At 48.0% G+C, this 25,000-nt stretch overlaps 2 protein-coding genes across 7 annotated transcripts in view; both read left to right on the forward strand.

Moving 5' to 3' along the window:
- LOC126986985 (uncharacterized) overlaps window positions 1–15,342 on the forward strand; it is a 16,284-nt gene extending 942 nt beyond the window's left edge. Inside the window, exons 1-8 of one of the 4 annotated variants that reach the window (XM_050843571.1) lie at window positions 8,714–8,831; window positions 9,218–9,427; window positions 9,580–11,048; window positions 11,195–11,297; window positions 11,528–11,652; window positions 13,511–13,725; window positions 14,154–14,508; window positions 14,666–15,342. In XM_050843571.1, coding sequence (XP_050699528.1) covers window positions 8,720–8,831; window positions 9,218–9,427; window positions 9,580–11,048; window positions 11,195–11,297; window positions 11,528–11,652; window positions 13,511–13,725; window positions 14,154–14,508 — 2,589 coding nt within the window. In that variant the 5' untranslated portion in view covers window positions 8,714–8,719 and the 3' untranslated portion in view covers window positions 14,666–15,342. Of the gene's footprint in view, window positions 1,353–1,498; window positions 1,602–1,850; window positions 1,976–2,295; window positions 2,511–3,383; window positions 3,739–8,713; window positions 8,832–9,217; window positions 9,428–9,579; window positions 11,049–11,194; window positions 11,298–11,527; window positions 11,653–13,510; window positions 13,726–14,153; window positions 14,605–14,665 lie in introns of those variants that run through there. The other 3 variants (XM_050843570.1, XM_050843572.1, XM_050843573.1) reach the window with 3 other exon arrangements.
- Window positions 15,343–23,450: 8,108 nt separating this feature from the next.
- LOC126986990 (uncharacterized) overlaps window positions 23,451–25,000 on the forward strand; it is a 13,599-nt gene continuing 12,049 nt past the window's right edge. For 2 of the 3 annotated variants that reach the window (XR_007740093.1, XM_050843585.1), the window contains exon 1: window positions 23,482–23,718. Coding sequence is in view for 2 of the 3 variants with exons in the window: in XM_050843585.1 (XP_050699542.1) it covers window positions 23,587–23,718 (132 nt within the window). In the remaining variant the exon portion in view is untranslated. Of the gene's footprint in view, window positions 23,719–25,000 lie in introns of all 3 variants that reach the window. The other variant, XM_050843586.1, reaches the window with a different exon arrangement.

A 25,000-nucleotide genomic window follows, 5' to 3' on the forward strand; every position in this document is an offset into this window, starting at 1 on the left:
GCGAGTGGGCCCTGTGGCTGGACGAAAAAGTGACGAGCCGCGCTGCTGTCACCAAGCCGCTGCCTCTCAACGGGTTCCTGGTGTTGGGCCAAGAGCAAGACGTCATAGACGGAGGCTACACCAAGGAACAGTCTTTCCAGGGACGAGTGACGGGCCTTACTTTGTGGCCCGCGGCACTCTCACCCACAGAGCTCCGAGCCTGGACGTCCTGCAGCCTGCCGGAGGCGACGCCGCTTCTTGCCTGGAATGACATCCAGTGGAAGGTGCACAACGAGACGGGGGACGTCACCCTGCTCGATCAGGGGCCGTGCGGCGAGGGCGGCGTCAACACCAGGAAGTTTCTGTTGTTCACCTCCAGGATGCTGCTCAACGAAGCCGAGAAGTTCCTCGATAGTTTTGGCTTTGATCTCGTTGTGCCTCGAAATGAAAAAGAGGTCAAGATGGTGTCTGAGCTCGTGGACGAAAACAAGCACTACTGCCAGCTGAAGGTGAAGGAAGGGTTCGGCGCCATGCTGGGCTTCAATTTCGACAAGGGAGTCGTCATACCGAATAACCTGAAACATAAGTTGGGCGACCTTGACCTCAACGTTAGTATGGCCACTAAAGGCCAGTATTTTTCTGTTCTGCAAGACTCACAAGGTAAATGGATTGAATTTAATGAAGCCCGTAAGATGTGCTTCTTGGGGACACCCCGTCGACGAATGGTGTTTCGCCTCCGCGGCCTCCCGTCGGAGCTCACGGAGGACGTCTCGCCACTCGCTTTCTCCTTCGTGCTGGCTCGTCATCGCAACCACGGCGTCTACTTCCACGGCTTCAAGAGACTCCACATCCTGAAGAGGGCAAACTCCTCCCGCTGGTGCATGAACAGCCTGTCCCTGCAGCTGCTGCACGCGCGCCTGTGTGTCACGCTGGACAGGCTGCCCGTGGGGCGTCACGAATGGGGGGTGGTGGAGCAACCGCAGCAGCAGCAACAACAACAACAACAACGTGCCTGGGAAGGCGGCCTCAAGCTGTCCCTCAGCACCTGTGCAGACCACCAGTACACCTGCTCGGACGCCACCTGCATCGACCTGGCCAAGGTGTGTGACTTCGAGTTCGACTGCTCGGACCAGTCTGACGAGGTTAGCTGCACGACGGCGATGCTGCCCCGCGGGTACCTGGAGTCCCATCCCCCGTCGGCGCCGCTGCCCGTGCTGGCCCGCGTCACCGTCAGACGCATCATCAACTTTGACCTGCTCAGCATGACGTTCCAGGTCAATGTCAAGCTCCAGCTCACCTGGCGGGACCCGCGCGTCACCTTCAGGCACCTGATGCCCGGCTACCACAAGCGCGTGGTGGCGGTGAAGGGAAAGGTGAGGACAGGCGTGGGACACACTGCTCCGCCATCTTTGGGGAGCGGAAAACAGCTTTGGCAACATGTTCTGATTCATGCGTGAAGGCGAGGGCGGGGATCAACTTATCACCTCTATCCCTGCTCACCCTCCCCTCCCCCCGCCAGGTGTGGACGGCAGACCTGGTGGTGCTGGACGCCGTGGGCACGACGGAGGGCACGCCCGAGCTGATGGTGGAGAAGACGAGCGACGGACAACCCAACGAGACAGGTGAGGCGCGACGCTGCCAGGAGTGAGGCCCGACGCAGACACACCAGACAGACACAGACACACCAGACAGACACAGACACAGACATGCACCAGACAGACACAGACACACCAGACAGACACAGACACAGACATGCACCAGACAGACACAGACACAATCACACAGACGTTCATCTAGGCCAGGGAACACGGCAGAGAACATGGCGGAGGGCTGGCCGGGCTGTCACTGTGAGAGGGTCTTACATCTTTCAGGCTACGTGTATGCCGGCGCCGAGAACCCTGTGGAGCAGACGGTGGACCTGCGCTCGACGGTGTACTGCAAGCATGACCTGTGGTGGTACCCGTGGGACGAGCAGTTGTGCCTCGTCAGGATAGAGGTGGGTGACTGGCCTAAATAAATAAACATATTATCTAACTGCACCCGAAATTGACCTCTCTTCTGTCCCTTCGTTCTTCAGCCCGAATTTTTAAACGTATCGGCCCCTCAGTTCGCCTGTTTGAAAAGCCTCTCGTTGAGGTTGATGGGATTTTCATGGACTGTCTAGTGATAGTTTTACACGACTTCTGCGCCATGAACGGAAAATTCACCCAAGAAGAAGTAGAAGAGGAAAGAGACGAGAAAAAGGAGAGGAAGAAAGAGGGAAGAGAAGAAGGGTTAAAGAATATGGATCTCACCTGTTGGTAATTGCCTCCTCAGGTGACCAACGTGCGCGAGGGCGGGCTGCTGCTGAACGAGTCGTCGGGCGTCGTGGACTACCCGGAGCTGCTGGAGGAGTACAAGGTGAAGTCGTGCACGCTGGGGAAGGAGAAGGCGCCCACCAACACCATCACCGTGCACCTCCACCTCTCCCGCCGCTACGAGTACCATCTCTTCACCACCTTCCTGCCCACCTCGCTGCTCCTCATACTCGGGTACGCTGCAGGAGGAAGGGAGAAAGACGACATTACTTGCCTGAAGGTGTATATGGCCGTAGTATCAGTCATCCCAATTCCCTTTCCGTCCCCATCCCCATACGCGGGTCTGGGGTATGTATAAGCCGCCCCGTACCCTTCCCGTCCCCACACGTGACAGATATGCGCGCCAGACAAGACCAATCTGCACATCATAATAATGTTGGCAATACTTTCAAACCAATTATAGATACTTTTCAATATGTTTCCTTCTATAATAACAAACAGAACACTATTTATTTATAAAGTACACGAAGGGGAAGCTGAGGATGCCCTGCTTCTCACCCCGCGGAGTCAACACTTTTTCGACCCCGTCCGCTTTCTCTCCAGGTAGTATTAAAAAGCCCCAACCACGCGGAGAGGTTTTATACTGCGGTTCACAGCCAAGGGAAAGGGAAGGGAAAGGGGATGGGGGAGATCAATACTACGGTAGATAGTTTGTTCCTAAGTGATTAAGTGGCAAAGTAGAAATCCATGCAGTTAATCTAGCTTCTGAGGTGTCGTGGATAAGCTTCCCTTCTTAAAAGATAAAGTAATAATGCAGGAAAAGGTAGACTGTTCGAAAGCTTCCGGTCAAGTAAATACATAATACACAAGTTAAATGATTAATTTACTAAACAGTGAGCTAACGAGCCAACGGGAAATAACTAAAAGCGATCTAATTCATTTATTCACACACTGACTCACTGAGAAGCTAACTGACTAAAGAACTAACTAATTAACTGCTAACCTTAAATATGGAACAAAATAACTCATTAAATAAAGAAAGAAATCAATAAAAGTACATAGGCCAGAGTCATCGTCACGCTCCTGTACACCTGATGACCCACACAGGTACGGGACCCTGCTGTTACCTGTGGAGTCCTTCAACGAGCGCGGGACGATGAGCCTCACCACCCTGCTGGTCTTCATCTCCCTCTACACCGAGACCAGCAACTCCCTGCCCAGCACCGCCTACCTCAAGTACATCGACGTCTGGTTCGTCTTCAGCATCACCTATCTGTCCGTCATCATCATCGTACACCTGGCTACCTTTCCCCGCTTCGCACCTTCCTCCATCTGGCCGAACCCCGAGGACAAGAAAGAACAGTCCATTGCACATAAGATTCTCCGTGCTGGCAACTTCATCCTCTGTCCTGCCTTGGTTCTGTTCTCCCTCTCGTACTTCCTGAGTCTTGCGGTTCATTAGGTCTTGACGAGGCAATGGCGAAGAAGGAATCGATGGAGAGGAAATAGAGAAGAAGGGAGAGATATTGCGAAGGCTTGGCAGAGGAGAAGTCAGTTTGGTGCGTCATTTAGGATGATGTATACCTGGTTGTGTTATCTCTTTCTTCCTCCTCGATGTTTTACGCTTCTTCGATGTCCCAGTTCTTCTTTTTCTTCCTCTTCGATGTCTTTATTTTCATCCTCTTATCTCGCATTTCCTCAGTCAGTTACTTCGGAAAATATAGTCTTCAAACCTTGGATACAAGCGTCCCACGTGGTTAGGTAGAAGTACACGAGCATTTCCTTGTCTCCGTCTTTGTTAGCTTTGTCTGTATCATTGTTTAGGGTCTTCGCCTTTACAGGAGCTCCAGAGAAATGCGTGTCAGCGTCAAGTAATTGTGTCCTAAGTATTGTATTGTAATATGATGTAGGAATGTACTGGAAACGTGTGAGAAATAAATCATTTTTTTTGGTGCATAGAGTAACACTTTTAGTTTTTCGTTTTTCATGACGGTGTTAAAGTATTTGTGCTAACTTCAAGTGGTCATGTTATTCTGCATACTGAACGTCCAGGAAAGTCACATTAGTTGATTGTGAACGTAGCAACTCATGAAATTCTTTATATTTTCTTCTACAGGCTTCTTTTAGTTAGCACGAGTATCAGATTGTCTTGAGAATGTGTAAACACGATATATTTCTTGTGTGTGTATATAGTAACGAGTGCAATTCTTCATATATTTATAAGTCCAAGAAAATCACATTATTTGATTGTGAACGTAGCAACTCATCAAATTCTTCATATTTTCTTCCACAGGCTTCTTTTAGTTAATACGAGTATCAAATTGTCTTGAGAATGTGTAAAAGCGATAGATTTCTTGTGTGTGTATATAGTAACGAGTGCAATTCTTCATGTGCTTATTCAAAACTGTTGTAGAATGTGTATGAGCTTCATGTCGCAATGCTCGGAGTCAGAGCAGAAAACAGCCTTGTATTGATATTGGTCAGAAATATAACTAATTAATTGTGAGCATGGTAAAAAAAAAAAAGCATTATCCGCTATCAATTAATTAAAGGAAAAAAAGTACAAAATGAGTAAATTAAAAAAAGAAACTCGAAAAAAAGCAAAAAAAAAACGAGAAAAAATTACAGATGAGAAAAGGAAAAGAAAAACAGCAACAACATCATCATCAATCATCAGTCGAAAAAAAGGAAGAAATAAAAAAAGAAACACGAACAACAAAAACACAAAACACAACAGAAGCAAAAAACGAAAAATAAAAAAATTACAAATGAAAGAAAAGAAGAAAAACAACAGCAACATCATCATCATCATCTCTCATCAGCCGAAAAAAAGAAAAAAAATCCAAAACAAATAAATCAAACCCGAAACTCGAACTACAACAAACACACAACAAAAACGAACAACAAGCAAATAGGAGAAAAACAAAAACAAAATTACAAAATATTAAAGGTATAAGCAAAACAACATCAACATCCATCCATCCATTACCAATCACAAAAAAATAGGAAACTCGAATAAAACAAATAAAAAAAACGAAACAATTAAAAAAATTACAAAAGAGAAAAAAAAATAAACAGACCTCATTAATCACCACATTATAAAAAAGAAAGAAAAATAAACAGAAATTTAAGCAATTATCCTCATCAGCAGCGCCTCAAAAAATGCTTCCTCGGGGTAATGGATTCGCTCGGCGGCGTTCACCCACTAATTCATCAACGATCCATGACATGTTCCTTCATTGACCATACGGCGAGAGTTCGGGGGCGGGGCGCGGAGGGAGACTAACCAGGCCCGAACAGTCTTCCAGTTTGTCGGTCAGCCAGTCAGTCAGTCGGGCAGGCAGTCAGATGTGTTGGCATTCCTGTGTCTTTCTGAAACGGTGTCATTTGGGTCATCTTTTGCAAGTCACTCAGGAAGGCAGTAACGGTTAGTCAGTCAGTCACTCACTCACTCACTCACTCATTCAGCCATTCAGTTACAAGTATCAGCAAGTATTGTTATCTTTTTTTTTTTTCCCCGCCATGTTTTTAGAGGGTGATGATGTTAGTTTGTCTGTCAGTCATTTCATATTGGCTAACAATGGTTTCGTTGATGTTGCTGTTCCTGTTATTGCTACTGCTGTTGTTTTTCGTTGGTTTTGTAGTTCTCATTGTTGTCGTCGTTGTTGTTGTTGTTGTTGTTGTTGTTGTTGTTGTTGTTGTTGTTGTTGTTGTTGTTGTTGTTGTTGTTGTTGTAGCAGCAGCGGAATGTTTACCAAATGCTTATATACGCGCTCATAATAACACTGAGTGATGAAGATGAGGCTCCAAGACCTTCGTTATACAAGGAGGCAGACCACGCCCACCACAGCAGTCTTCATAACGTAATGTGTTCCCTGCGGCCACCCTCACCTCGCTCAGTGCCGCCTGACCGAGTACTGCAGCAACAGCCTCTCTCAACTCGTGGTAACCCAGCTCTGAACTTTTTTTTCCTCCTTTCGAACACACCAACTCCGCGAAGACTTTTTTAACCACTCACGGCTCCCTCTCTACACCACTTCTCTCAGTACGTGGTTATCCAGCTCAAACCTCCTCCTTCCCCTTCGAACTCTCCCAACTTCAAAAGAGCTTCAATACCACACATTTCCCTCCCTTCAGCGATCTTTTCCACCAACACAATGCTAGATTCTTTGTTCTTTCCTGGTTGATCGAGTCCAGCAGCAACAGCCTCTCTCAGTACGTGGTTATCCAGCTCTGAGCTTCTCCTTCCATTTCGAACATTACATCAGCTGTCGATGCTGTCACGGAAAGCGCGAAGGAAGGCACAGTTTATCTGATTCAGGCGGGGACAAACGACGTTCAGTCTACTCAGCCACAGGCCCTACTGTCAAAATACCGTCAGGTCATTCGGCAATACAAGACAAAGTCCCCTCACATCATTGTCTCTGGAGTTCTACATAGAATCAGCGCGTACGCCGGTTTCAACAGCAAAGCAAGCAACATCAACACTAGTCTAAAGGAAATTTGTGACGATGAAGGCGTAGCGTCCACAAACGCCTGGCATCACTTCATTGAGCGCCCAGACTTGTTTCGCGACGGACTCCACCTGAATGAGGTTGGTTTAGTGCGTTTCGGGAGGCTTCTGGACGAGGCAGTTAAAAGCTTTTCGAAAAGCCTTTCAAAAAACTGCAGGCGAGGGCGGGGCAAAGGGGGAGGCGGTGGCTGAACGGATAGGGAGACGGCCCCGCGTTCAGGAGGACGCGAGTTCAATCCCCGACCGGTGCCACCAAGCTGGGATTTTTCAGCCGCCGCCGAGTGGCTTAAAACTACTCACATGCTGTCCAGAAGACCACCTATCAACCCGGACTCTAGATTCTAGGATTAAAGATGAGCTCCAGGAGGGCAGCATGAGCCAATGCAAGATGGCGCCACTATAAACACTCGCCTGCGCCAGAACGGGCTGGGCCGACCATCAGGCCCCACCGGGAAGAAGCCTTGGACCGACCATCAGGAACTCAGGATCCACCGGGAAGAAGCCTACCGGCGCAATAGGCCAAGACGTAAAAAAAAAAAAAAACAAGGCAGCCCTTGATCAACCAACCAGTAGCGTCGGTGCGGCTTACAAGAACCTGTGTAACCAAGGACGCCTCCGACAAGCGAACCGATACAACTCGTCGCGGCCAAAACAGGAGTCACATTTCTGTTGTGTACACAAAAGCACGTAGTTTGATACCCACAAAGGACGAAATTAGGGCGTATATTGCAACAGAGAAACAAGATGTGGTGGCCATCACAGAGACTTGGGCCAACTCTGCACATCTAATATCCGAACTGTCATTCCCTGGGTACGAAAGCCTCCACAAAAATCGAAAGCACAAGTAAGGAGGAGTAGTTTGCTACGTAAGAAGTACGCTAACTGACATAAAAATATACAAACAGGACGCAGAGAAAAAACACAAATAATAAGAAACTAACACTTGCAACCGTACAAAGGCCCCCAAAACAACAGGCAGCCGACGGACGACGCGGCCCTGTTCGAAGAGATTCACTCTTTAACACAAAGCAAAGAAGCAATAATAATTTGGGACTTTAATTATCAACTCCTTCAAAAATCGAGTCGACCGTCATTTCGTTGCGTCAGGAGTAAACTGAATATCGAGGTGCTTTCATCTGCTCCCAAGGCCCCAAGTGGCTGTCGAGCAGATTAAATCACCAAAGCGGGCAACCTCGCAATGACCCAATGGCTTTCTGTTACCTGCATTTCCATGTTTCCATGTTTCCTCTTCACGTTTAAATACCCACGCTCGCCTCTTCCCATCACTCATGAATACTTGATAGGCCGCACAAGAGGTTTTCCCGCCCTCTGCACACACGGGCTGTTTGCTTGGTGGACACGAAATTGCTCAATAATGGATTGGATCTGTCGAGGAGGCGATGATCGTGTGTGTGTGTGTGTGTGTGTGTGTGTGTGTGTGTGTAATTCACCTCTTGGTCTGCTGCGGGTCTCTCGAGACAGCCAGCCGTTCCCCCACGGAAGGAGCTCAGAGCTCAGTGACCGATCTTTGGGGAGGACTGAGACCACTCACACACAACACACCGCGACAACGAAGTCACAACTCCTCGCCTTACGTCGCGTACCTTCTCACTGCTAGGTGAACAGGGGCTACACGTGAAAGAAGATAAACCCAACTTATCTTCACGCTGTAGGGGAATCGAACCCCGGTCTTTCTGGTTGTGAGGCAGACGCTATAACCACTGAGCTACCGTGTGTGTGTGTGTGTGTGTGTGTGTGTGTGTGTGTGTGTGTGTGTCATATCGCACGAAAGGCAAATAGGCCAATAAGAAAGGGCACAATCGTAATGATGATGGCGGTGTTAACAATCAACAATAACTCTTCACCAGACTGACCCTTGCCCGTGGCGCGCCCTTGAGAAGTGTCCGCGTGGGCCTTCCAGAGCGGCAGGATGGGCGGCGGCTGGCGGGGCGGGGCGGCAGCCACTCCTCTCGTGACCGGCGTGGCGGGGCTGGTGATGGTGATGGTGATCCTCTCGCCTGCCCTCGCCACCAACCCAGCACGTGAGTGATCTTTGGTGAACAGCACACACACACACACACACACACACACACACACACACACACACACACACACCGCTCCGGTAGCTCAATCGTTAAAGCGCTGCGGTGCAAGGCTTCACGGCCAAACAGGCGGCGGTTCGAGCCCCGCTCAGGCCGGATTCTTTCCGTTGACTAGGAGTGGTTACTGTCCCCCCTTGAGCAAGGGGGATGGGGTGTGTGGTGTGTGAGGTCCTGGCAGTACCCAGAGATCGACGATAATGAGCACTTGCTCCGTCGGGAGGGTACCTGCTGGCGTATGCAAGTCCAACTCGTGATCAGGCCGTGGTGAATTACACACACACACACACACACACACACACCGTGACTGACGCCCCGTTTCCCCCCAGAGTGGGCCGTGTTCGGCCTGGCGGCGGGTGACGGCGACGGGGACACAGACACCCGCCTCAGCGTGTCCCTCAGGGCGAATCTTGCCCCCGCCGCCCCCGCCCCCCTCGCCTCCTTCACGCTGTGCGTCTGGTTCTTCGCCACAGGCTTCCTCGACGCCAGCACGCTGCTCAGCTACGCCGTAGCTGACCAGGACGATGCCATCAGACTGAGTGAGGCAGCCACGAGCTCACTGTCCAGCATCAGAAACGACAATTTGAAGCAGACGTTTTTGTAATATTACATTTTGCATATTGTAACTACGAGTACAAATGTTTTTAAAGACTAATGATAACTTTTTGTGTTGCTGCCACTGCTATTTCAGGACCAATTCCGGACGACTTTACACTCGTGTACATGGGCGCCTTGCTGGACGTGCCAGACTTCCACGAGTTCATCGCACCGCGGCGGTGGGAGTCCATTTGCCTGGTGGTGCGGCCCGGCGAGTGGGCCCTGTGGCTGGACGAAAAAGTGACGAGCCGCGCTGCTGTCACCAAGCCGCTGCCTCTCAACGGGTTCCTGGTGTTGGGCCAAGAGCAAGACGTCATAGACGGAGGCTACACCAAGGAACAGTCTTTCCAGGGACGAGTGACGGGCCTTACTTTGTGGCCCGCGGCACTCTCACCCACAGAGCTCCGAGCCTGGACGTCCTGCAGCCTGCCGGAGGCGACGCCGCTTCTTGCCTGGAATGACATCCAGTGGAAGGTGCACAACGAGACGGGGGACGTCACCCTGCTCGATCAGGGGCCGTGCGGCGAGGGCGGCGTCAACACCAGGAAGTTTTTGTTGTTCACCTCCAGGATGCTGCTCAACGAAGCCGAGAAGTTCCTCGATAGTTTTGGCTTTGATCTCGTTGTGCCTCGAAATGAAAAAGAGGTCAAGATGGTGTCTGAGCTCGTGGACGAAAACAAGCACTACTGCCAGCTGAAGGTGAAGGAAGGGTTCGGCGCCATGCTGGGCTTCAATTTCGACAAGGGAGTCACCATACCGAAGGACCTAAACCACAAGTTGGGCGACCTTGACTTCAACATTAGTATGGCCACTAAGGGCCAGCATGGTGCTATTCTGCAAGACTCACAAGGTAAATGGATTAAATTAGATGAAGCCCGCAAGATGTGCTTCTTGGGGACACCCCGTCGACGAACGGTGTTTCGCCTCCGCGGCCTCCCGTCGGAGCTCACGGAGGACGTCTCGCCACTCGCTTTCTCCTTCGTGCTGGCTCGTCATCGCAACCACGGCGTCTACTTCCACGGCTTCAAGAGACTCCACATCCTGAAGAGGGCAAACTCCTCCCGCTGGTGCATGAACAGCCTGTCCCTGCAGCTGCTGCACGCGCGCCTGTGTGTCACGCTGGACAGGCTGCCCGTGGGGCGTCACGAATGGGGGGTGGTGGAGCAACCGCAGCAGCAGCAACAACAACAACAACAACGTGCCTGGGAAGGCGGCCTCAAGCTGTCCCTCAGCACCTGTGCAGACCACCAGTACACCTGCTCGGACGCCACCTGCATCGACCTGGCCAAGGTGTGTGACTTCGAGTTCGACTGCTCGGACCAGTCTGACGAGGTTAGCTGCACGACGGCGATGCTGCCCCGCGGGTACCTGGAGTCCCATCCCCCGTCGGCGCCGCTGCCCGTGCTGGCCCGCGTCACCGTCAGACGCATCATCAACTTTGACCTGCTCAGCATGACGTTCCAGGTCAATGTCAAGCTCCAGCTCACCTGGCGGGACCCGCGCGTCACCTTCAGGCACCTGATGCCCGGCTACCACAAGCGCGTGGTGGCGGTGAAGGGAAAGGTGAGGACAGGCGTGGGACACACTGCTCCGCCATCTTTGGGGAGCGGAAAACAGCTTTGGCAACATGTTCTGATTCATGCGTGAAGGCGAGGGCGGGGATCAACTTATCACCTTTATCCCTGCTCACCCTCCCCTCCCCCCGCCAGGTGTGGACGGCAGACCTGGTGGTGCTGGACGCCGTGGGCACGACGGAGGGCACGCCCGAGCTGATGGTGGAGAAGACGAGCGACGGACAACCCAACGAGACAGGTGAGGCGCGACGCTGCCAGGAGTGAGGCCCGACGCAGACACACCAGACAGACACAGACACAGACATGCACCAGACAGACACAGACACACCAGACAGACACAGACACAGACATGCACCAGACAGACACAGACACAATCACACAGACGTTCATCTAGGCCAGGGAACACGGCAGAGAACATGGCGGAGGGCTGGCCGGGCTGTCTCTGTGAGAGGGTTGTACGTCTTTCAGGCTACGTGTATGCCGGCGCCGAAAACCCTGTGGAGCAGACGGTGGACCTGCGCTCGACGGTGTACTGCAAGCATGACCTGTGGAGGTACCCGTGGGACGAGCAGCTGTGCCTCGTCAGGATAGAGGTGGGTGACTGGCCTTGGTCCTGTATGTCTGTGCCCAGTCGTACACCTCACTCTTCTCCCCTCCCCCCCGAGATATGATGATTGGTTGATGAAGTCTGCTATTGGGTATTTAAGTGATTTTTTGCCGTGGTCGAGGCGGGTGACTGACTGATCTTGTGTGTGAGATAAGAGAATACAGAAGAAAGTAAGCTGAGTTTTAGAGATTTTTTTTTTTTTTTTACAACAAAGGAGACGGCTCAAGGGCAACAAAAAGAGTGCGAAAAAAAAAACCCCGCTATTCACCGCTCCCATAACAGACAATAGTAAGGAGTGGCCAAAAGAGAGGTCAATTTCGGGTGGAGAGGTGTCTTGATACACTCTTCTTGAAAGTGGTCAAGTCATAGGCAGGAGGAAATACATACGAAGGAAGGCTGTTCCAGAGTTTACCAGTGAAGGGGATGAAAGAAAGGAGATGCTGGTTAACTCTTGCATAAGGGGTTTGGACAGTATAGGGATGAGCAGGAGTAGAAAGTCGTGTGCAGCGGGGCCGCGGGAGGGGAGGAGGCATGCAGTTAGCAAATTCAGAAGAGCAGTCACCATGAAAATATTGATAGAAGATAGAAAGAGAGGCAACATGGCGGCGGAATTTAAGAGGTAGAAGACTATCAGTAAGAGGAGTAGAGCTGATGAGACGAAGAGCCTTAGACTTCACTCTGTCCAGAAGAGCTGTGTGAGTGGAGCCCCCCCAAACGTGAGATGCATACTCCATACGAGGGCGGACAAGGCCCCTGTATATGGATAGCAACTGTGCGGGAGAGAAGAACTGGCGGAGACAACACAGAACGCCCAACCTCGAGGAAGCTGATTTAGTAAGAGAGGAGATGTGAAGTTTCCAGTTGAGATTTTGAGCTAAGGATAGACCGAGGATATTTAGTGTTGAAGAAGGTGACAGCTGAATGTTGTCGAAGAATAGGGGATAGGTGTTTGGAAGATTGTGTCAAGTTGATAGGTGGAGAAACTAGGTTTTTGAGACATTGAAGGACACAAGATTAATTTTACCCCAATCGGAAATGATAGTAAGGTCTGAGGTTAAACACTCTGCAGCGTCCAGTCTGGAGTCTCGCAATTCCTGTTGAGAGGGTCTTTTGTTGAAAGAAGTTGAATAATGCAGAGCGAAGTCGTCAGCGTATGAGAGGATAGGACAGTTTGTTATGGAAAGAAGATCATTGATGAATAACAGGAAGAGAGTGCATGGGTGAAAGGGCAGAGCCCTGTGGAACACCACTGTTGATAGGTTTAGGGGAAGAACAGTGACCGTCTACTACAGCAGAGATAGAACGCCCGGAAAGGAAAATGGAGATAAAGGAACAGAGAGAAGGATAGGAACCGAAAGAGGGCAGTTTAGAGAACAAAGATCTGTGCCAGACTCTATCGAAGGCTTTCGATATGTCCAGCGCAACTGAGAAAGTTTCACCAACACGGCTAAGAGAGGATGACCAAGAGCCAGTTAAGAGAGCAGGAAGATCGCCAGTAGAATGCCCCTTGCGGAACCCATACTGGCGATCAGATAGATTAGATAAATAAACAAATTCTGTAACTACACCCGAAATTGACCTCTTTACTGGCCTCTCGTTCTTCAGCCCGAATTTTTAAACGTATCGGCCCCTCAGTTCGCCTGTTTGAAAAGCCTCTCGTCGAAGTTGATGTGATTTTCATGGAGTGTCTAGTGATAGTTTTACACGACTTCTGCGCCATGAACGGAAAATTCACCCAAGAAGAAGTAGAAGAGGAAAGAGACGAGAAAAAGGAGAGGAAGAAAGAGGGAAGAGAAGAAGGGTTAAAGAATATGGATCTCACCTGTTGTTAATTGCCTCCTCAGGTGACCAACGTGCGCGAGGGCGGGCTGCTGCTGAACGAGTCGTCGGGCGTCGTGGCCTACCCGGAGCTGCTGGAGGAGTACAAGGTGAAGTCGTGCACGCTGGGGAAGGAGAAGGCGCCCACCAACACCATCACCGTGCACCTCCACCTCTCCCGCCGCTACGAGTACCATCTCTTCACCACCTTCCTGCCCACCTCGCTGCTCCTCATACTTGGGTACGCTGCAGGAGGAAGGGTGAAAGACGACATTACTTACCTGGAGGTGTATAGTCTGTTCCTAGGTGATTAAGTGATAAAGTAGAAATCCATGCAGTTAATCTAGCTTCCTTCTTAAAAGGTAAGGTAATATTGCAGGAAAAGGTAGACTGTTCGAAAGCTTCCGGTCAAGTAAATGCAAAATACACAAGTTAAATGATTAATTTACTAAACAGTGAAATAACTAGCCAACGGGAAATAACTAAAAGCGATCTAATTCATTTATTCACACACTGACTCACTGAGAAGCTAACTGACGAAAGAACTAACTAATTAACTACTATCCTTAAATATGGAACAAAATAACTCATTAAATAAAGAAAGAAATCAATAAAAGTACATAGGCCAGAGTCATCGTCACGCTCCTGTACACCTGATGACCCACACAGGTACGGGACCCTGCTGTTACCTGTGGAGTCCTTCAACGAGCGCGGGACGATGAGCCTCACCACCCTGCTGGTCTTCATCTCCCTCTACACCGAGACCAGCAACTCCCTGCCCAGCACCGCCTACCTCAAGTACATCGACGTCTGGTTCGTCTTCAGCATCACCTATCTGTCCGTCATCATCATCGTACACCTGGCTACCTTTCCCCGCTTCGCACCTTCCTCCATCTGGCCGAACCCCGAGGACAAGAAAGAACAGTCCATTGCACACAAGATTCTCCGTGCTGGCAACTTCATCCTCTGTCCTGCCTTGGTTCTGTTCTCCCTCTCGTACTTCCTGAGTCTTGCGGTTCATTAGGTCTTGACGAGGCAATGGCGAAGAAGGAATCGATGGAGAGGAAATAGAGAAGAAGGGAGAGACAACACAAGAGATTCTCCGCGCGGGCAACTTCATCCTCTGCCCTGCCTTGGTTCTGTTCTCCCTCTCGTACTTCCTGAGTCTTGCGGTTCATTAGGTATTGACGAGGCAATGGCGAAGAAAGAATCGATGGAGAGGAAATAGAGAAGAAGGGAGAGACAACACAAGAGATTCTCCGCGCGGGCAACTTCATCCTCTGTCTTGTCTTTGTTTTGCTGTTAAAATACTTAATGGATTTACGAATGTGGACAAATCAAAATTGTTTATGATCAATGACACTTTGCGAACGAGGAATAATGGCACTAAACTTAAATGTAGACAACTAAATTCAGACTGCACCAAATTTTTCTTCACCAACGTTGTAGTGTGAGATTGGAGTAAGCTCCCACCTTCAGTGGTCCAGTGTAACACGATTGACTCCTTTAAAAACAAGCTCGACCGTCACTTCCTTCAACATAATATTAACTAGAGTTGAAATGCAAAGTTCTTCGATGTCTTTATTTTCATCCTCTTATCTCGCATTTACCAGTCAGCTACTTCAGAAAATATAGTCTTCAAACCTTGGATACAAGCGTCCCACGTGGTTAGGTAGAAGTACACGAGCATTTCCTTGTGTCCGTCTTTGTTAGCTTTGTCTGTATCATTGTTCAGGGTCTGTGTCCTTACAATACCTCCAGAGAAATGCGTTTCAGCGTCAAGTAATTGTGTTCTTAGTATTGTATTGTATTGTAATATGATGTAGGAATGTACTGGAAACGTGTGAGAAATAAATCATCTTTTTTGGTGCATAGAGTAACACTTTTAGTTTTTAGTTTTTTCATGACGGTGTTAAAGTATATCTGCTATAGTCTGTTCAGAGCATGAGGTCGGTTCAGGGTGGAGCTGGTATCGTCGTTTACTTCTAGCCATGCTGCCAAATCAGCCTTCGTACATGCGTCTCTCTCTTATTTCCCATCCATGTGCTATTTGAAAGCGATATTTTATATATTCTGTATATAGTAAAGGAAGCTACATAGTACAATGAGTGTCGATGTTTAGGATTATAACAAGGATTTGTATAAATTCTATGACATGTGGCAGCGATTTTTTCCCATGTTGCCACGTTGTGTTGGTAGTGGTGGTGGTGGTGGTGGTCGGTGTGTCCCCCTAGGTCCCTCCCCCGGGTCGAGAGGGAGAGAGAGGGAGAGAGAGAGAGATAAACAGGTGGGTTGTGGGTGGGTAGGCCGGGTAGGGCTGATAATTGGCGGTCGATCTGGCAGCGCTGCACTCATGGGAATTCTGGAATCTGCCACACCTTGAACCGCCTTCATGCTCCGAACAGACTATAACTTCAAGTGGTCATGTTATTCTGCATATTGAAAGTCCAAGAAAATCACATTAGTTGATTGTGAACGTAGCAACTCATGAAATTCTTTATATTTTCTTCTACAGGCTTCTTTTAGTTAGCACGAGTATCAGATTGTCTTGAGAATGTGTAAACACGATATATTTCTTGTTTGTGTATATAGTAACGAGTGCAATTCTTCATATATTTATAAGTCCAAGAAAATCACATTATTTGATTGTGAACGTAGCAACTCATCAAATTCTTCATATTTTCTTCCACAGGCTTCTTTTAGTTAACACGAGTATCAAATTGTCTTGAGAATGTGTAAAAGCGATAGATTTCTTGTTTGTGTATATAGTAACGAGTGCAATTCTTCATGTGCTTATTCAAAACTGTTGTAGAATGTGTATGAACTTCATGTCGCAATGCTCGGAGTCAGAGCAGAAAACAACCTTGTATTGATATTGGTCAGAAATATAACTAATTAATTGTCAGCATGGTAAAAACCCTAACTTTACATTCTGACCTCGCAGCTGCAGTAAAACATCTGGTTCGGTATTCCCAGACACGTCCCCTCCCACATCAACTCTTTCCAAAGGCCTAAAACGAGATTAATCGGATTTTCATGAGAGTTTTTTCACGTTCATGGTACAGAAGAAGGGTCACACTACCACCAGGGTCATTGAACTACCCATGGAAATGCCCCAAACGTCTACGAAAGCCTTGTCAAATGTGTGTTCCTGGACGCGGAAGTGTTCAAGAATGCGTCCTCTGGTAAACTCAAATGACCTTGCTCTTAATATACAGTCAGTCTTATCCACGGAAAACATGTAAAAACGGAACTACTAAATTGTCCTCTTAGTTGTAATTCAGTTTTTTATATTTCTCGTAACTCCTTGAATGCGGATATCGTACAGTCAGACCTCACCAAGTTACTGGAATGGAGCAAAAAGTGGCTGTTACAATTCAATGAAGAAAAATGTAAAGTCCTGCACCATGGGAGGGGATATCCAGCACACCAATACCACATGGGAAACACTCCACTATCCACCCCAGAGGCAGAGAAAGACCTGGGTGTATATGTTACCAGGCTACCAGGGAAGGCCAAATCCGTGCCAATCGCAGCGGACGGGTTAATATACAGTCAGTCTTATCCTCGGAAAATGAGTAAAAACGGAACTACTAAATTGTGATCTTAGTTGTAATTCATTTCATTATATTTCTCTTAACAGCCGCATCGTTGAATACCTCCGTCAGTAACAGTGCTCTTTGTTAACACTGAAGTATATTGAAACGCTGTGAAGGCGGAATTACTTGTCTGTAGAGAGAGTAACACAATTTATCATTTATATTCTCAGTCAGATCCACGGTAACAAGCGGGCTGAAAATTGTATCCCTAACGCTAACACTAAGACCATGACTAAATGAATATATCCTTATACTTTAACACCGCCAAAAACTTAAAACAAAGACGAAGAAAAGTGTTAGAAAGGAGCTATTCGACGTCAAAGCGAAGTGAGCTGCACTCCCTCTCTCACCCCCCTCAAAAATAAATATAAAAGTCGACGAAATGAATACCGAAGTCAACGAAATAACGTCAAATTATCATCAACCCCAGAATTATCGACACACTCACTCCCGCTCTTTCACCCGGGACAAACACGCACTTCCTTCACCCATTACGAACAAATGCACAGTGGCCGCACCTTTGATGGCTAAAAAAAATTAAAAAAAAAACGATAACTGTCTGATCAGGTTAGCGACTTAGCGTGAGAAGTGGTGAGAGGAGGGAGGGAGGAGGAGGAGGAATGGGGAAGAGAAGGAGAGATCGGAGGGAAAGGGGAAGGGGGTGGGTGGAGGGATGAGGAAGGGGAGAAGAAGGGAAGAGGAAGGGGAAAAGGATGAGGAAGGGAAAGTGGAAGGAGGAAGTGAAAAGGGGAACAGAGAAAGAGGAAGGGGAGGGGAAGGGAGGGGAGGAGAGGAGGAGGAAGGGGAAGGGAGAGGGGGAAGGGAAGGGGAAAAGGAGGGGGAAGAAAGGGCGGGAAGGGGCAGGCGACGATTGCGTTATGAGTCGCCGCTCCCTCACAACATACCTGGGCGCGGAGTTACCTGGAAAAGCTTACAGGAAGATGGTGGTGATATCTCCCCCTCCCCCCTCTCCACATGTCTATCTCCGTGTCTCATCTTCCCTTCCTCCCTCTCTCTCTCTCTTGCTTCAGGTTGAGTTTATCTTTAGTTTCTCTTCATTTTTTCATTTTTCTCTTTTTTTTTTTACTCTCCCATTTCACATCGCCTTCACGTTTTCTCTCTCTCTCTCTCTCTCTCTCTCTCTCTCTCTCTCAGGGGATGATTCACGGACGAAAAACTGGAATCATATGAAAACAAAAACAAAAAGGTGAACTAAACTATTTTAAATCATTCACCTCACACCCTTACCTCTACAAACCAACCCACGAACACACAAACACAACCACAGACATCTACACGTATCCACGGACGAAGAACTGATATGATAAACAACAAAAGAGCGACAAGGTAGACTAAACAATATCTATTACTATTCCCCTCACAGCCTCACCTCTACAAACCAACCCACGAACACACCAACACAACCACGGACATCTTCCCCAATCCACGGACAGAGAAAGTGGAATAAAAAAGAACAACCACAAGAGGAAAAAGGGCAAACTAAACTATTCCCTTAACCATTCACCTCACACCCACACCTCTCTAACCCAACCCACGTACACACACACTCCCCACTCGCTAACAACACCACGTACGCCAACACGGATGCTACGCGGACCAGGAGGATCAGGCATGAGGTCAAAAGGTCAAAGAGGTCATAAGGGCGAAGGGGGCATATGGAAAGAGTGTCCAGCCAACCTCCAACGTGCGTGACTCGACTTGCCAAAAGAGTTTCCCAGACCCCTTGCGTGATGAGGCGATTCTCGGGTCCCATGCACAGAGGTCACTTGTCCGAGTTGCTATCCGGATCACCGCTAATGGTCTCCCTTATGTCTCCTCTACGCTACGCCATGACGGAGAAGAGGAGGAAAAAGTACAGGTAGAGGATGAGGAGGTAGAGATAGAGGATGTGGAATAGGAAGAAGAGGAAGGGAAGGCGGTTGATGTGAAAGTAGAAATAGAGGATTTGGAGGAGGAGAATGTACGGAAGGAGGAGGATGGGGTGGTAGGGAATAATGAGAGGGAGGGAGAAGGAAAGGAGGAAGAGAAACAGGAGAAGGAAGAAAACGAGGGAAATGAAGAAGAGAAAGAAAAACTGCAGGAGAAGGAAATTCACTGCACTTCTTTATAGACACGAAGAAGAAGAGAAACAGGAAGAGGAGGAGGAAAGCGAAGGGAAACAGGGAAAAGAAGGAGAAAGGTCAGGAGGATGAGGAAACAGGGAATGAAGTAAACAAGAAATGAAGTAAAGGAAGAGAAGAAAAGGAATAAGGGAAGTTAAGAATAATGGAAAGAGGAAAAAAGGCAAAGGAAAAAGAAAGCAGGAGAAAGAAGAGGAAGAGAAATGGAGGAGGAGGGGAAAACACGATGTGGGTATTTGTTTACGAAAAGGCAGAAAGAAGAAGAAGAAGAAGAAGAAAATAGAGGAAGAAGAAAAGGAAATGAAGAAGGAGACACAGCTTATTAGTCCACGGAAGAAGAGGTAGTGAAGGAAGAGAATCAAGAGGAGGAGGAGGAGGAGGAGGAGGAGGATAAAGAAGAAGAAGAGGAGGCACACTACGCACTACTTGAGAGGAATAAGGAGGCGTGGATTTAATTAACACCTGAGGCAATGCGCTTCCTATCTGGTGAAACGGGACGGAGGGAGGGAGGGAGGGAGAGAAGGAGGAAGGGAGGGAGAGAAGGAGGAAGGGAGGGAGAGAAGGAGGGAGAGAAGGAGGGAGAGAAGGAGGAAAAAAGTTTAGATGTGTATTTTGGTAAGTCAGGATGTCCCTCCCTCTTTCCCTCCATCCCTCCCTCTTTGCCTCCTTCCCTCCCTCCTTCCCTCCCTCCTTCTCTCCCTATACTCGTTGTCCTTCATCTAAACTTTACATACATTCATATATAACTATTTTCCTCTTTCACCTCCCCCTCCTCCTCCTCCTCTTCCTCCTCCTCCTCCTTCATTAATTACACTGCTAAGCCTGTTCCCAAGTCTTCCAGTATCTCCTAGTAATTAAAGTCTTCTTATTTAACCTTCGTACATTTCCTTCCACCTCCTGACATCTTTATTTTCATCATCTGCATCGTCATCATTGTATTTGTTCTCTTTTTTCCTTCTCATTTCCCTCTCCTCGTCTATGTTCTCATTTTGTATTTGTGATAAAGAACATTCAAGCCTCGATCACTTACTTTACTCGGCTGTTCAGGTCAATCCTCGTCTATAATCTCATGCTGTATATCTGATAGAGGACTTTTACGTATCTATCAATTGCTATACTCGGCTGTTCAGGTCAATCCTCGTCTATAATCTCATGCTGTATATCTGATAGAGGACTTCTAAGTATCTATCAATTGCTATACTCGGCTGTTCAGGTCAATCCTCGTCTATAATCTCATGCTGTATATCTGATAGAGGACATTTTAAACATCTACCATTTACTATACTCGGTGGAAAGGAATCTCAACACCATTGTCATATTATCGTACTCAGAGCTTAGTATTTACCGGTTTCTGACGCCTAACTATTGCCAAGAAACATCAGGATCTAACTCTTTCAACGATAACTAAAAATGAGTTTCGTTACTGGAGCCCAGAAGACAGTTTTGGGGTAGGACGTCGGGAAATATAAGCGGCTGAGTACGACAATCTGGCAAAGTTGATTCTCAGAGGCGGAAAAACTAACCCGACCCACGTTTGTTTGGGCCGTGTGGGGGACCTGAAGGCTGCCCGGGTGATAAGGTTGTGTGTTTTCCTTATTTACTGTAGGGAGTGTGATTATCGGTGGTCACAGAGACGGCAAACAAAGGTGACGGATGTTTACCTGGGCCGTGTGGGGTTGCTGAGGCCGCGCAGGTGATGGGGTTAAATGTGAGTGTAGGCGATGGGATGTGGTGATAGTTAAGTTAATAGTTAATGGTAATAGTTATTGTTTCCTTTTTTTGTGCCCTTGAGCTGTCTCCTTTGTTGCAAAAAAAAAAAAAGGCAGCCTCGTATATGTTCAGCTAATCGTGACTTTCAATTGCGTTTTGTGATGTTTAGTGAGGCCGCGAAGGTGGTGGGATTAAAGGCGAGTGCAGGCGATTTGATGTAGTAATAGTAGTAATAGGCAGCCTCGACTATCCTCAACTAATCGTGACTTTCAATTGCGTTTTGTGATGTTTGGTGAGGCCGCGAAGGTGATGGGATTAAAGGCGAGTGTAGGCGATTTGATGTAGTAACAGTAGTGGCAAGCAGCCTCGACTATCCTCAACTAATCGTGACTTTCAATTGCGTTTTGTGATGTTTAGTGAGGCCGTGCAGGTGGTGAGATTAAAGACGAGTATAGGCGATTTGATGTAGTAATAGTAATAGCAAGCAACCTCGACTATCCTCAACTAATCGTGACTTTCAATTGCGTTTTGTGATGTTTAGTGAGGCCGTGCAGGTGGTGAGATTATTAAAGGCAGTGTGGAATGTAAGGAGATGATATGAGGAAGCCAGACTTAATTAAACGTACGAACTAGGAAGCAATCTCGCACGTGTTAAAGTTATCGTGACAGTTTGATTGGGTTAGGTGATGAGATTATAGGCTGTGTCGATTTGCTTTACTATGGAACCTAAAAATAGAAGAAGAAGAAGAAACAAAAGTAATGAAGAAGAAGAAGAAGAAGAAAAAGAAGACAAAATAGAAGAAAAAGAGAAGAAGGAAAAGAAAAAAATCCTGACCGTTTACTTGTGGTGTTTGAGGAGATGTGTGAGGTAGTGGTGTTTGTCTGCGTGTGTGTGTGTGTGTGTGTGTGTGTGTGTGTGTGTGTGTGTGTGTGTGTCCTATCCTCAAGGCATAAGGTTACTGAGGTCGTGGTGATAGTATTAAAAGCATTGTTTAATAATTACTATTGTGTACGCGGTATGAGACAGGAACTCTTTATATAATGCAGGAGTGACTAGAAGGGAGTCTCGCACGTGTTAAAATAATCGTGACTCGCTTTTACCTGTGTTGCGTTGGGGTTCCGAGGTCAGGGCCAGTTTCAAGTATCACAGTCTATATGCAGCCACTTGGAGCTCCTATCCCAAAATATGTTATCCTAAACACAAAGAATACGTTGATACTGATATTAAACTAACCAATTACGGAGAATATTAAAAAGCAGGGCCAGTTTCAGGTAACACAGGATATACAATGCAGTCATTTGGAGTTCCTATCCCGGTAACTCCCCAAAATATGTTATCCTAAACACAAAGAATACGTTGATACTGATATTAAACTAACCAATTACGGAGAATTTAAAAAAGCAGGGCCAGTTTCAGGTAACACAGGCTATACATTGCAGTCACTCGGAGCTCCTATCCCGGTAACTCCCCAGAATATGTTATCCTAAACACAAGGAATACATTGATACTGATATTAAACTAACCTCAATCAGGACACCTCTCCTCCCGAAATTGACCTCTCTTTTTGGCCACTCCTTGTACTCTATTCGGGGGCAGTAAGTAGCGGGGTTTTTTTTCATTATTGTTTTTTTTCACGCCCTCGAACTGTCTCCTTTTCTGAAAAAAAAAAGAGAGAGAGAATTTCAACGCTGATTTGATTCTGAGGCCAGCAGTGACGGAGATGAACACCGGGGCCACGCGCGGCTTTGCATATACCCAAAACTTTACTTTAATATCTCTTAGTTCCTCTGTCTGAAGTAAGCGGCTTAACTCCAGACAGAGGGATTGACAAGACTTCATATACTTATCCTCTCGACAAAAAAAAAGAGACATTGTAAGTCCCCAGCCAATGCAACGAAGATGAGCACTGAGGTCACGCGCAGCTTTAACGTAACTGAACTAACTAACTAATGTAACTAACTTAACCTTTACCGCTACCATTTGTATATCCACGGGGGGCTACATTACAGGGCCCCAAAATACAGCCCGGTTCAGGGCCCCCAAAAAAGACTAAAGGCGGGTATGAAATAGCTTGTTCATGTGACACGTGTCGATAGGTGGATGGGCGGACAGGTGGGCGGGGTAAGGTGAGTCTGCTTCTTGCTGCCAATCCGCTTCTCATACGTACATTGTTGAGTGTGCATCGTTGTATCACGTGCGAGATGAGATGTGCGGAGATGACGCGACTGTGAGATGCTGTAAATGATGGATAATGCATAAGTATGGTCTCTCTCTCTCTCTCTCTATTTATCTATCTCTCGAAATAGAAGAAGAAAAGAAGATGATGAAGAAGATGACGAAGAAGACAAAGTTGAAGTTGAAGAAAAAGAGAAGAAGAAGCAGAAAAATCCCAAAGCGGTACACACACACACACACACACACACACACACACACACACAAGGCCGCTACGACACACCCCACACACCGTCTCAACACACCGCAAGACAAACTCACCTGTTGCTCATCCCACCTCCACCCAACACAACCACCTCCACCCACCACACACCCACAACCACACCACTTACAACCCCCACCACGTCATCTAACCCCACTAGAACTACCCTTCCTCCCAATCAACAGGGGAATAAGGGGAAGGAACAGGTAGGAAACGCATGACGAGGAGAGAAAACGAGTCATGTGATGATGTCTGGCAATTCCACCCCACTGTGAGCTGCCATATACTTGGGCCGGGCGGGATAGTCAGGCACAACAGTCTTCCTCGTCATCTCACACGGTACAACAAGGTAAGTCCGCGTTCTCCTCCTTCTCCCGTGTTGTCCATCCCCCGTGTAAGTGTGTGACAGCCTCCAGGACGCCTCAGACCCCCTTCCTCACCCTTGGCACTGCTCGGAAAGGCCCTGAACTGCCTCCCAAGAGTGTGATTCCGCCCTAAAACACAGCTGGGTCCTAAGGTATTGATCGTTCCACACCCCACGGTTTCTCCTCTCCTCATCTTCATCCTATCCTCAAGGTCATCAGATCCTCCTCCTCCTCCTCCTCCTCCCATACCGTGCATCCTTCCTGTGTATCCTCTGCCTGGGGGTAAGTGTTCAGCGTGTTTTGTGTTGGGTTTGCGTGATCTTCATTCTTCTACGCAACTGCTGTTTTGCGTTTCGTCTGCTTGCCTGCTTGTGTTGTTTAGGTCATGTGTTCTTGTGCCTCTCCTTACCCCGCCCAGAGCTTCCATCCTTCCTGTGGTTCCTTTTCTCTGGAGCGGATGTTGTGTGAGTTAGCAGGCTGGGAAAGGCAGGTTGGGTAGGCATGTCGGGTAAGGCGGGTTGGGTAGGCAGGTTGGGTAAGGCGGGTTGGGTAGGCAGGTTGAGTAAGGCAGGTTGGGTAAGGTAGGGTTGAGTAGGCAGGATGGGTAAGGCAGGATGAGTAAGGCAGGTTGGGTAAGCAGGATGGGTAAGGTAGGTTGGGTAGGCAGGTTGGGTAGGCAGGTTGGGTAAGGCGGATTGGGTAAGGCGGGTTGGGTAGGCAGGATGGGTAAGGCAGGTTGGGTATGCAGGTTGAGTAAGGCAGGTTGGGTAAGGCAGGGTTGAGTAGGCAGGATGGGTAAGGCAGGTTGAGTAAGGCAGGTTGGGTAAGGCGGGTTGGGTAGGCAGGTTGGGTAAGGCAGGTTGAGTAGGCAGGTTGGGTAAAGCGGATTGGGTAAGGCGGGTTGGGTAGGCAGGTTGGGTAGGCAGGTTGAGGGGGTGAGAAAAAGCGTCATTAAGATTTTTGTGAAGTTATGGGTGGATGATTTTTTAATGAGGTTTATTTTTGCTTTCCTAAATGGCTTGAAATTGTGACTTTCCTCGCTGCTGAAGACTGACAGCGTTGAGGATGTGAAGTGCAGTGAATCGTATCTTTTCCCCGTTTTCTATTCGCTTGTGGGTGGATTTTGCGGTCACTGGCTTTCCTTATGGCTTGAAAAGAGTGACAACCTTCCTGATGGCTTCAAGGGGTGACAGTGTTGATGGGAGTGAAGAAAGTGACATGCATCGTTTTCCTGTTTTCTTTGCTTATAATGTGGATGTTTCATGG

Source organism: Eriocheir sinensis, chromosome 63, assembly GCF_024679095.1.
Source record: "Eriocheir sinensis breed Jianghai 21 chromosome 63, ASM2467909v1, whole genome shotgun sequence".
In the NCBI taxonomy this organism is placed as follows: domain Eukaryota; kingdom Metazoa; phylum Arthropoda; class Malacostraca; order Decapoda; family Varunidae; genus Eriocheir; species Eriocheir sinensis.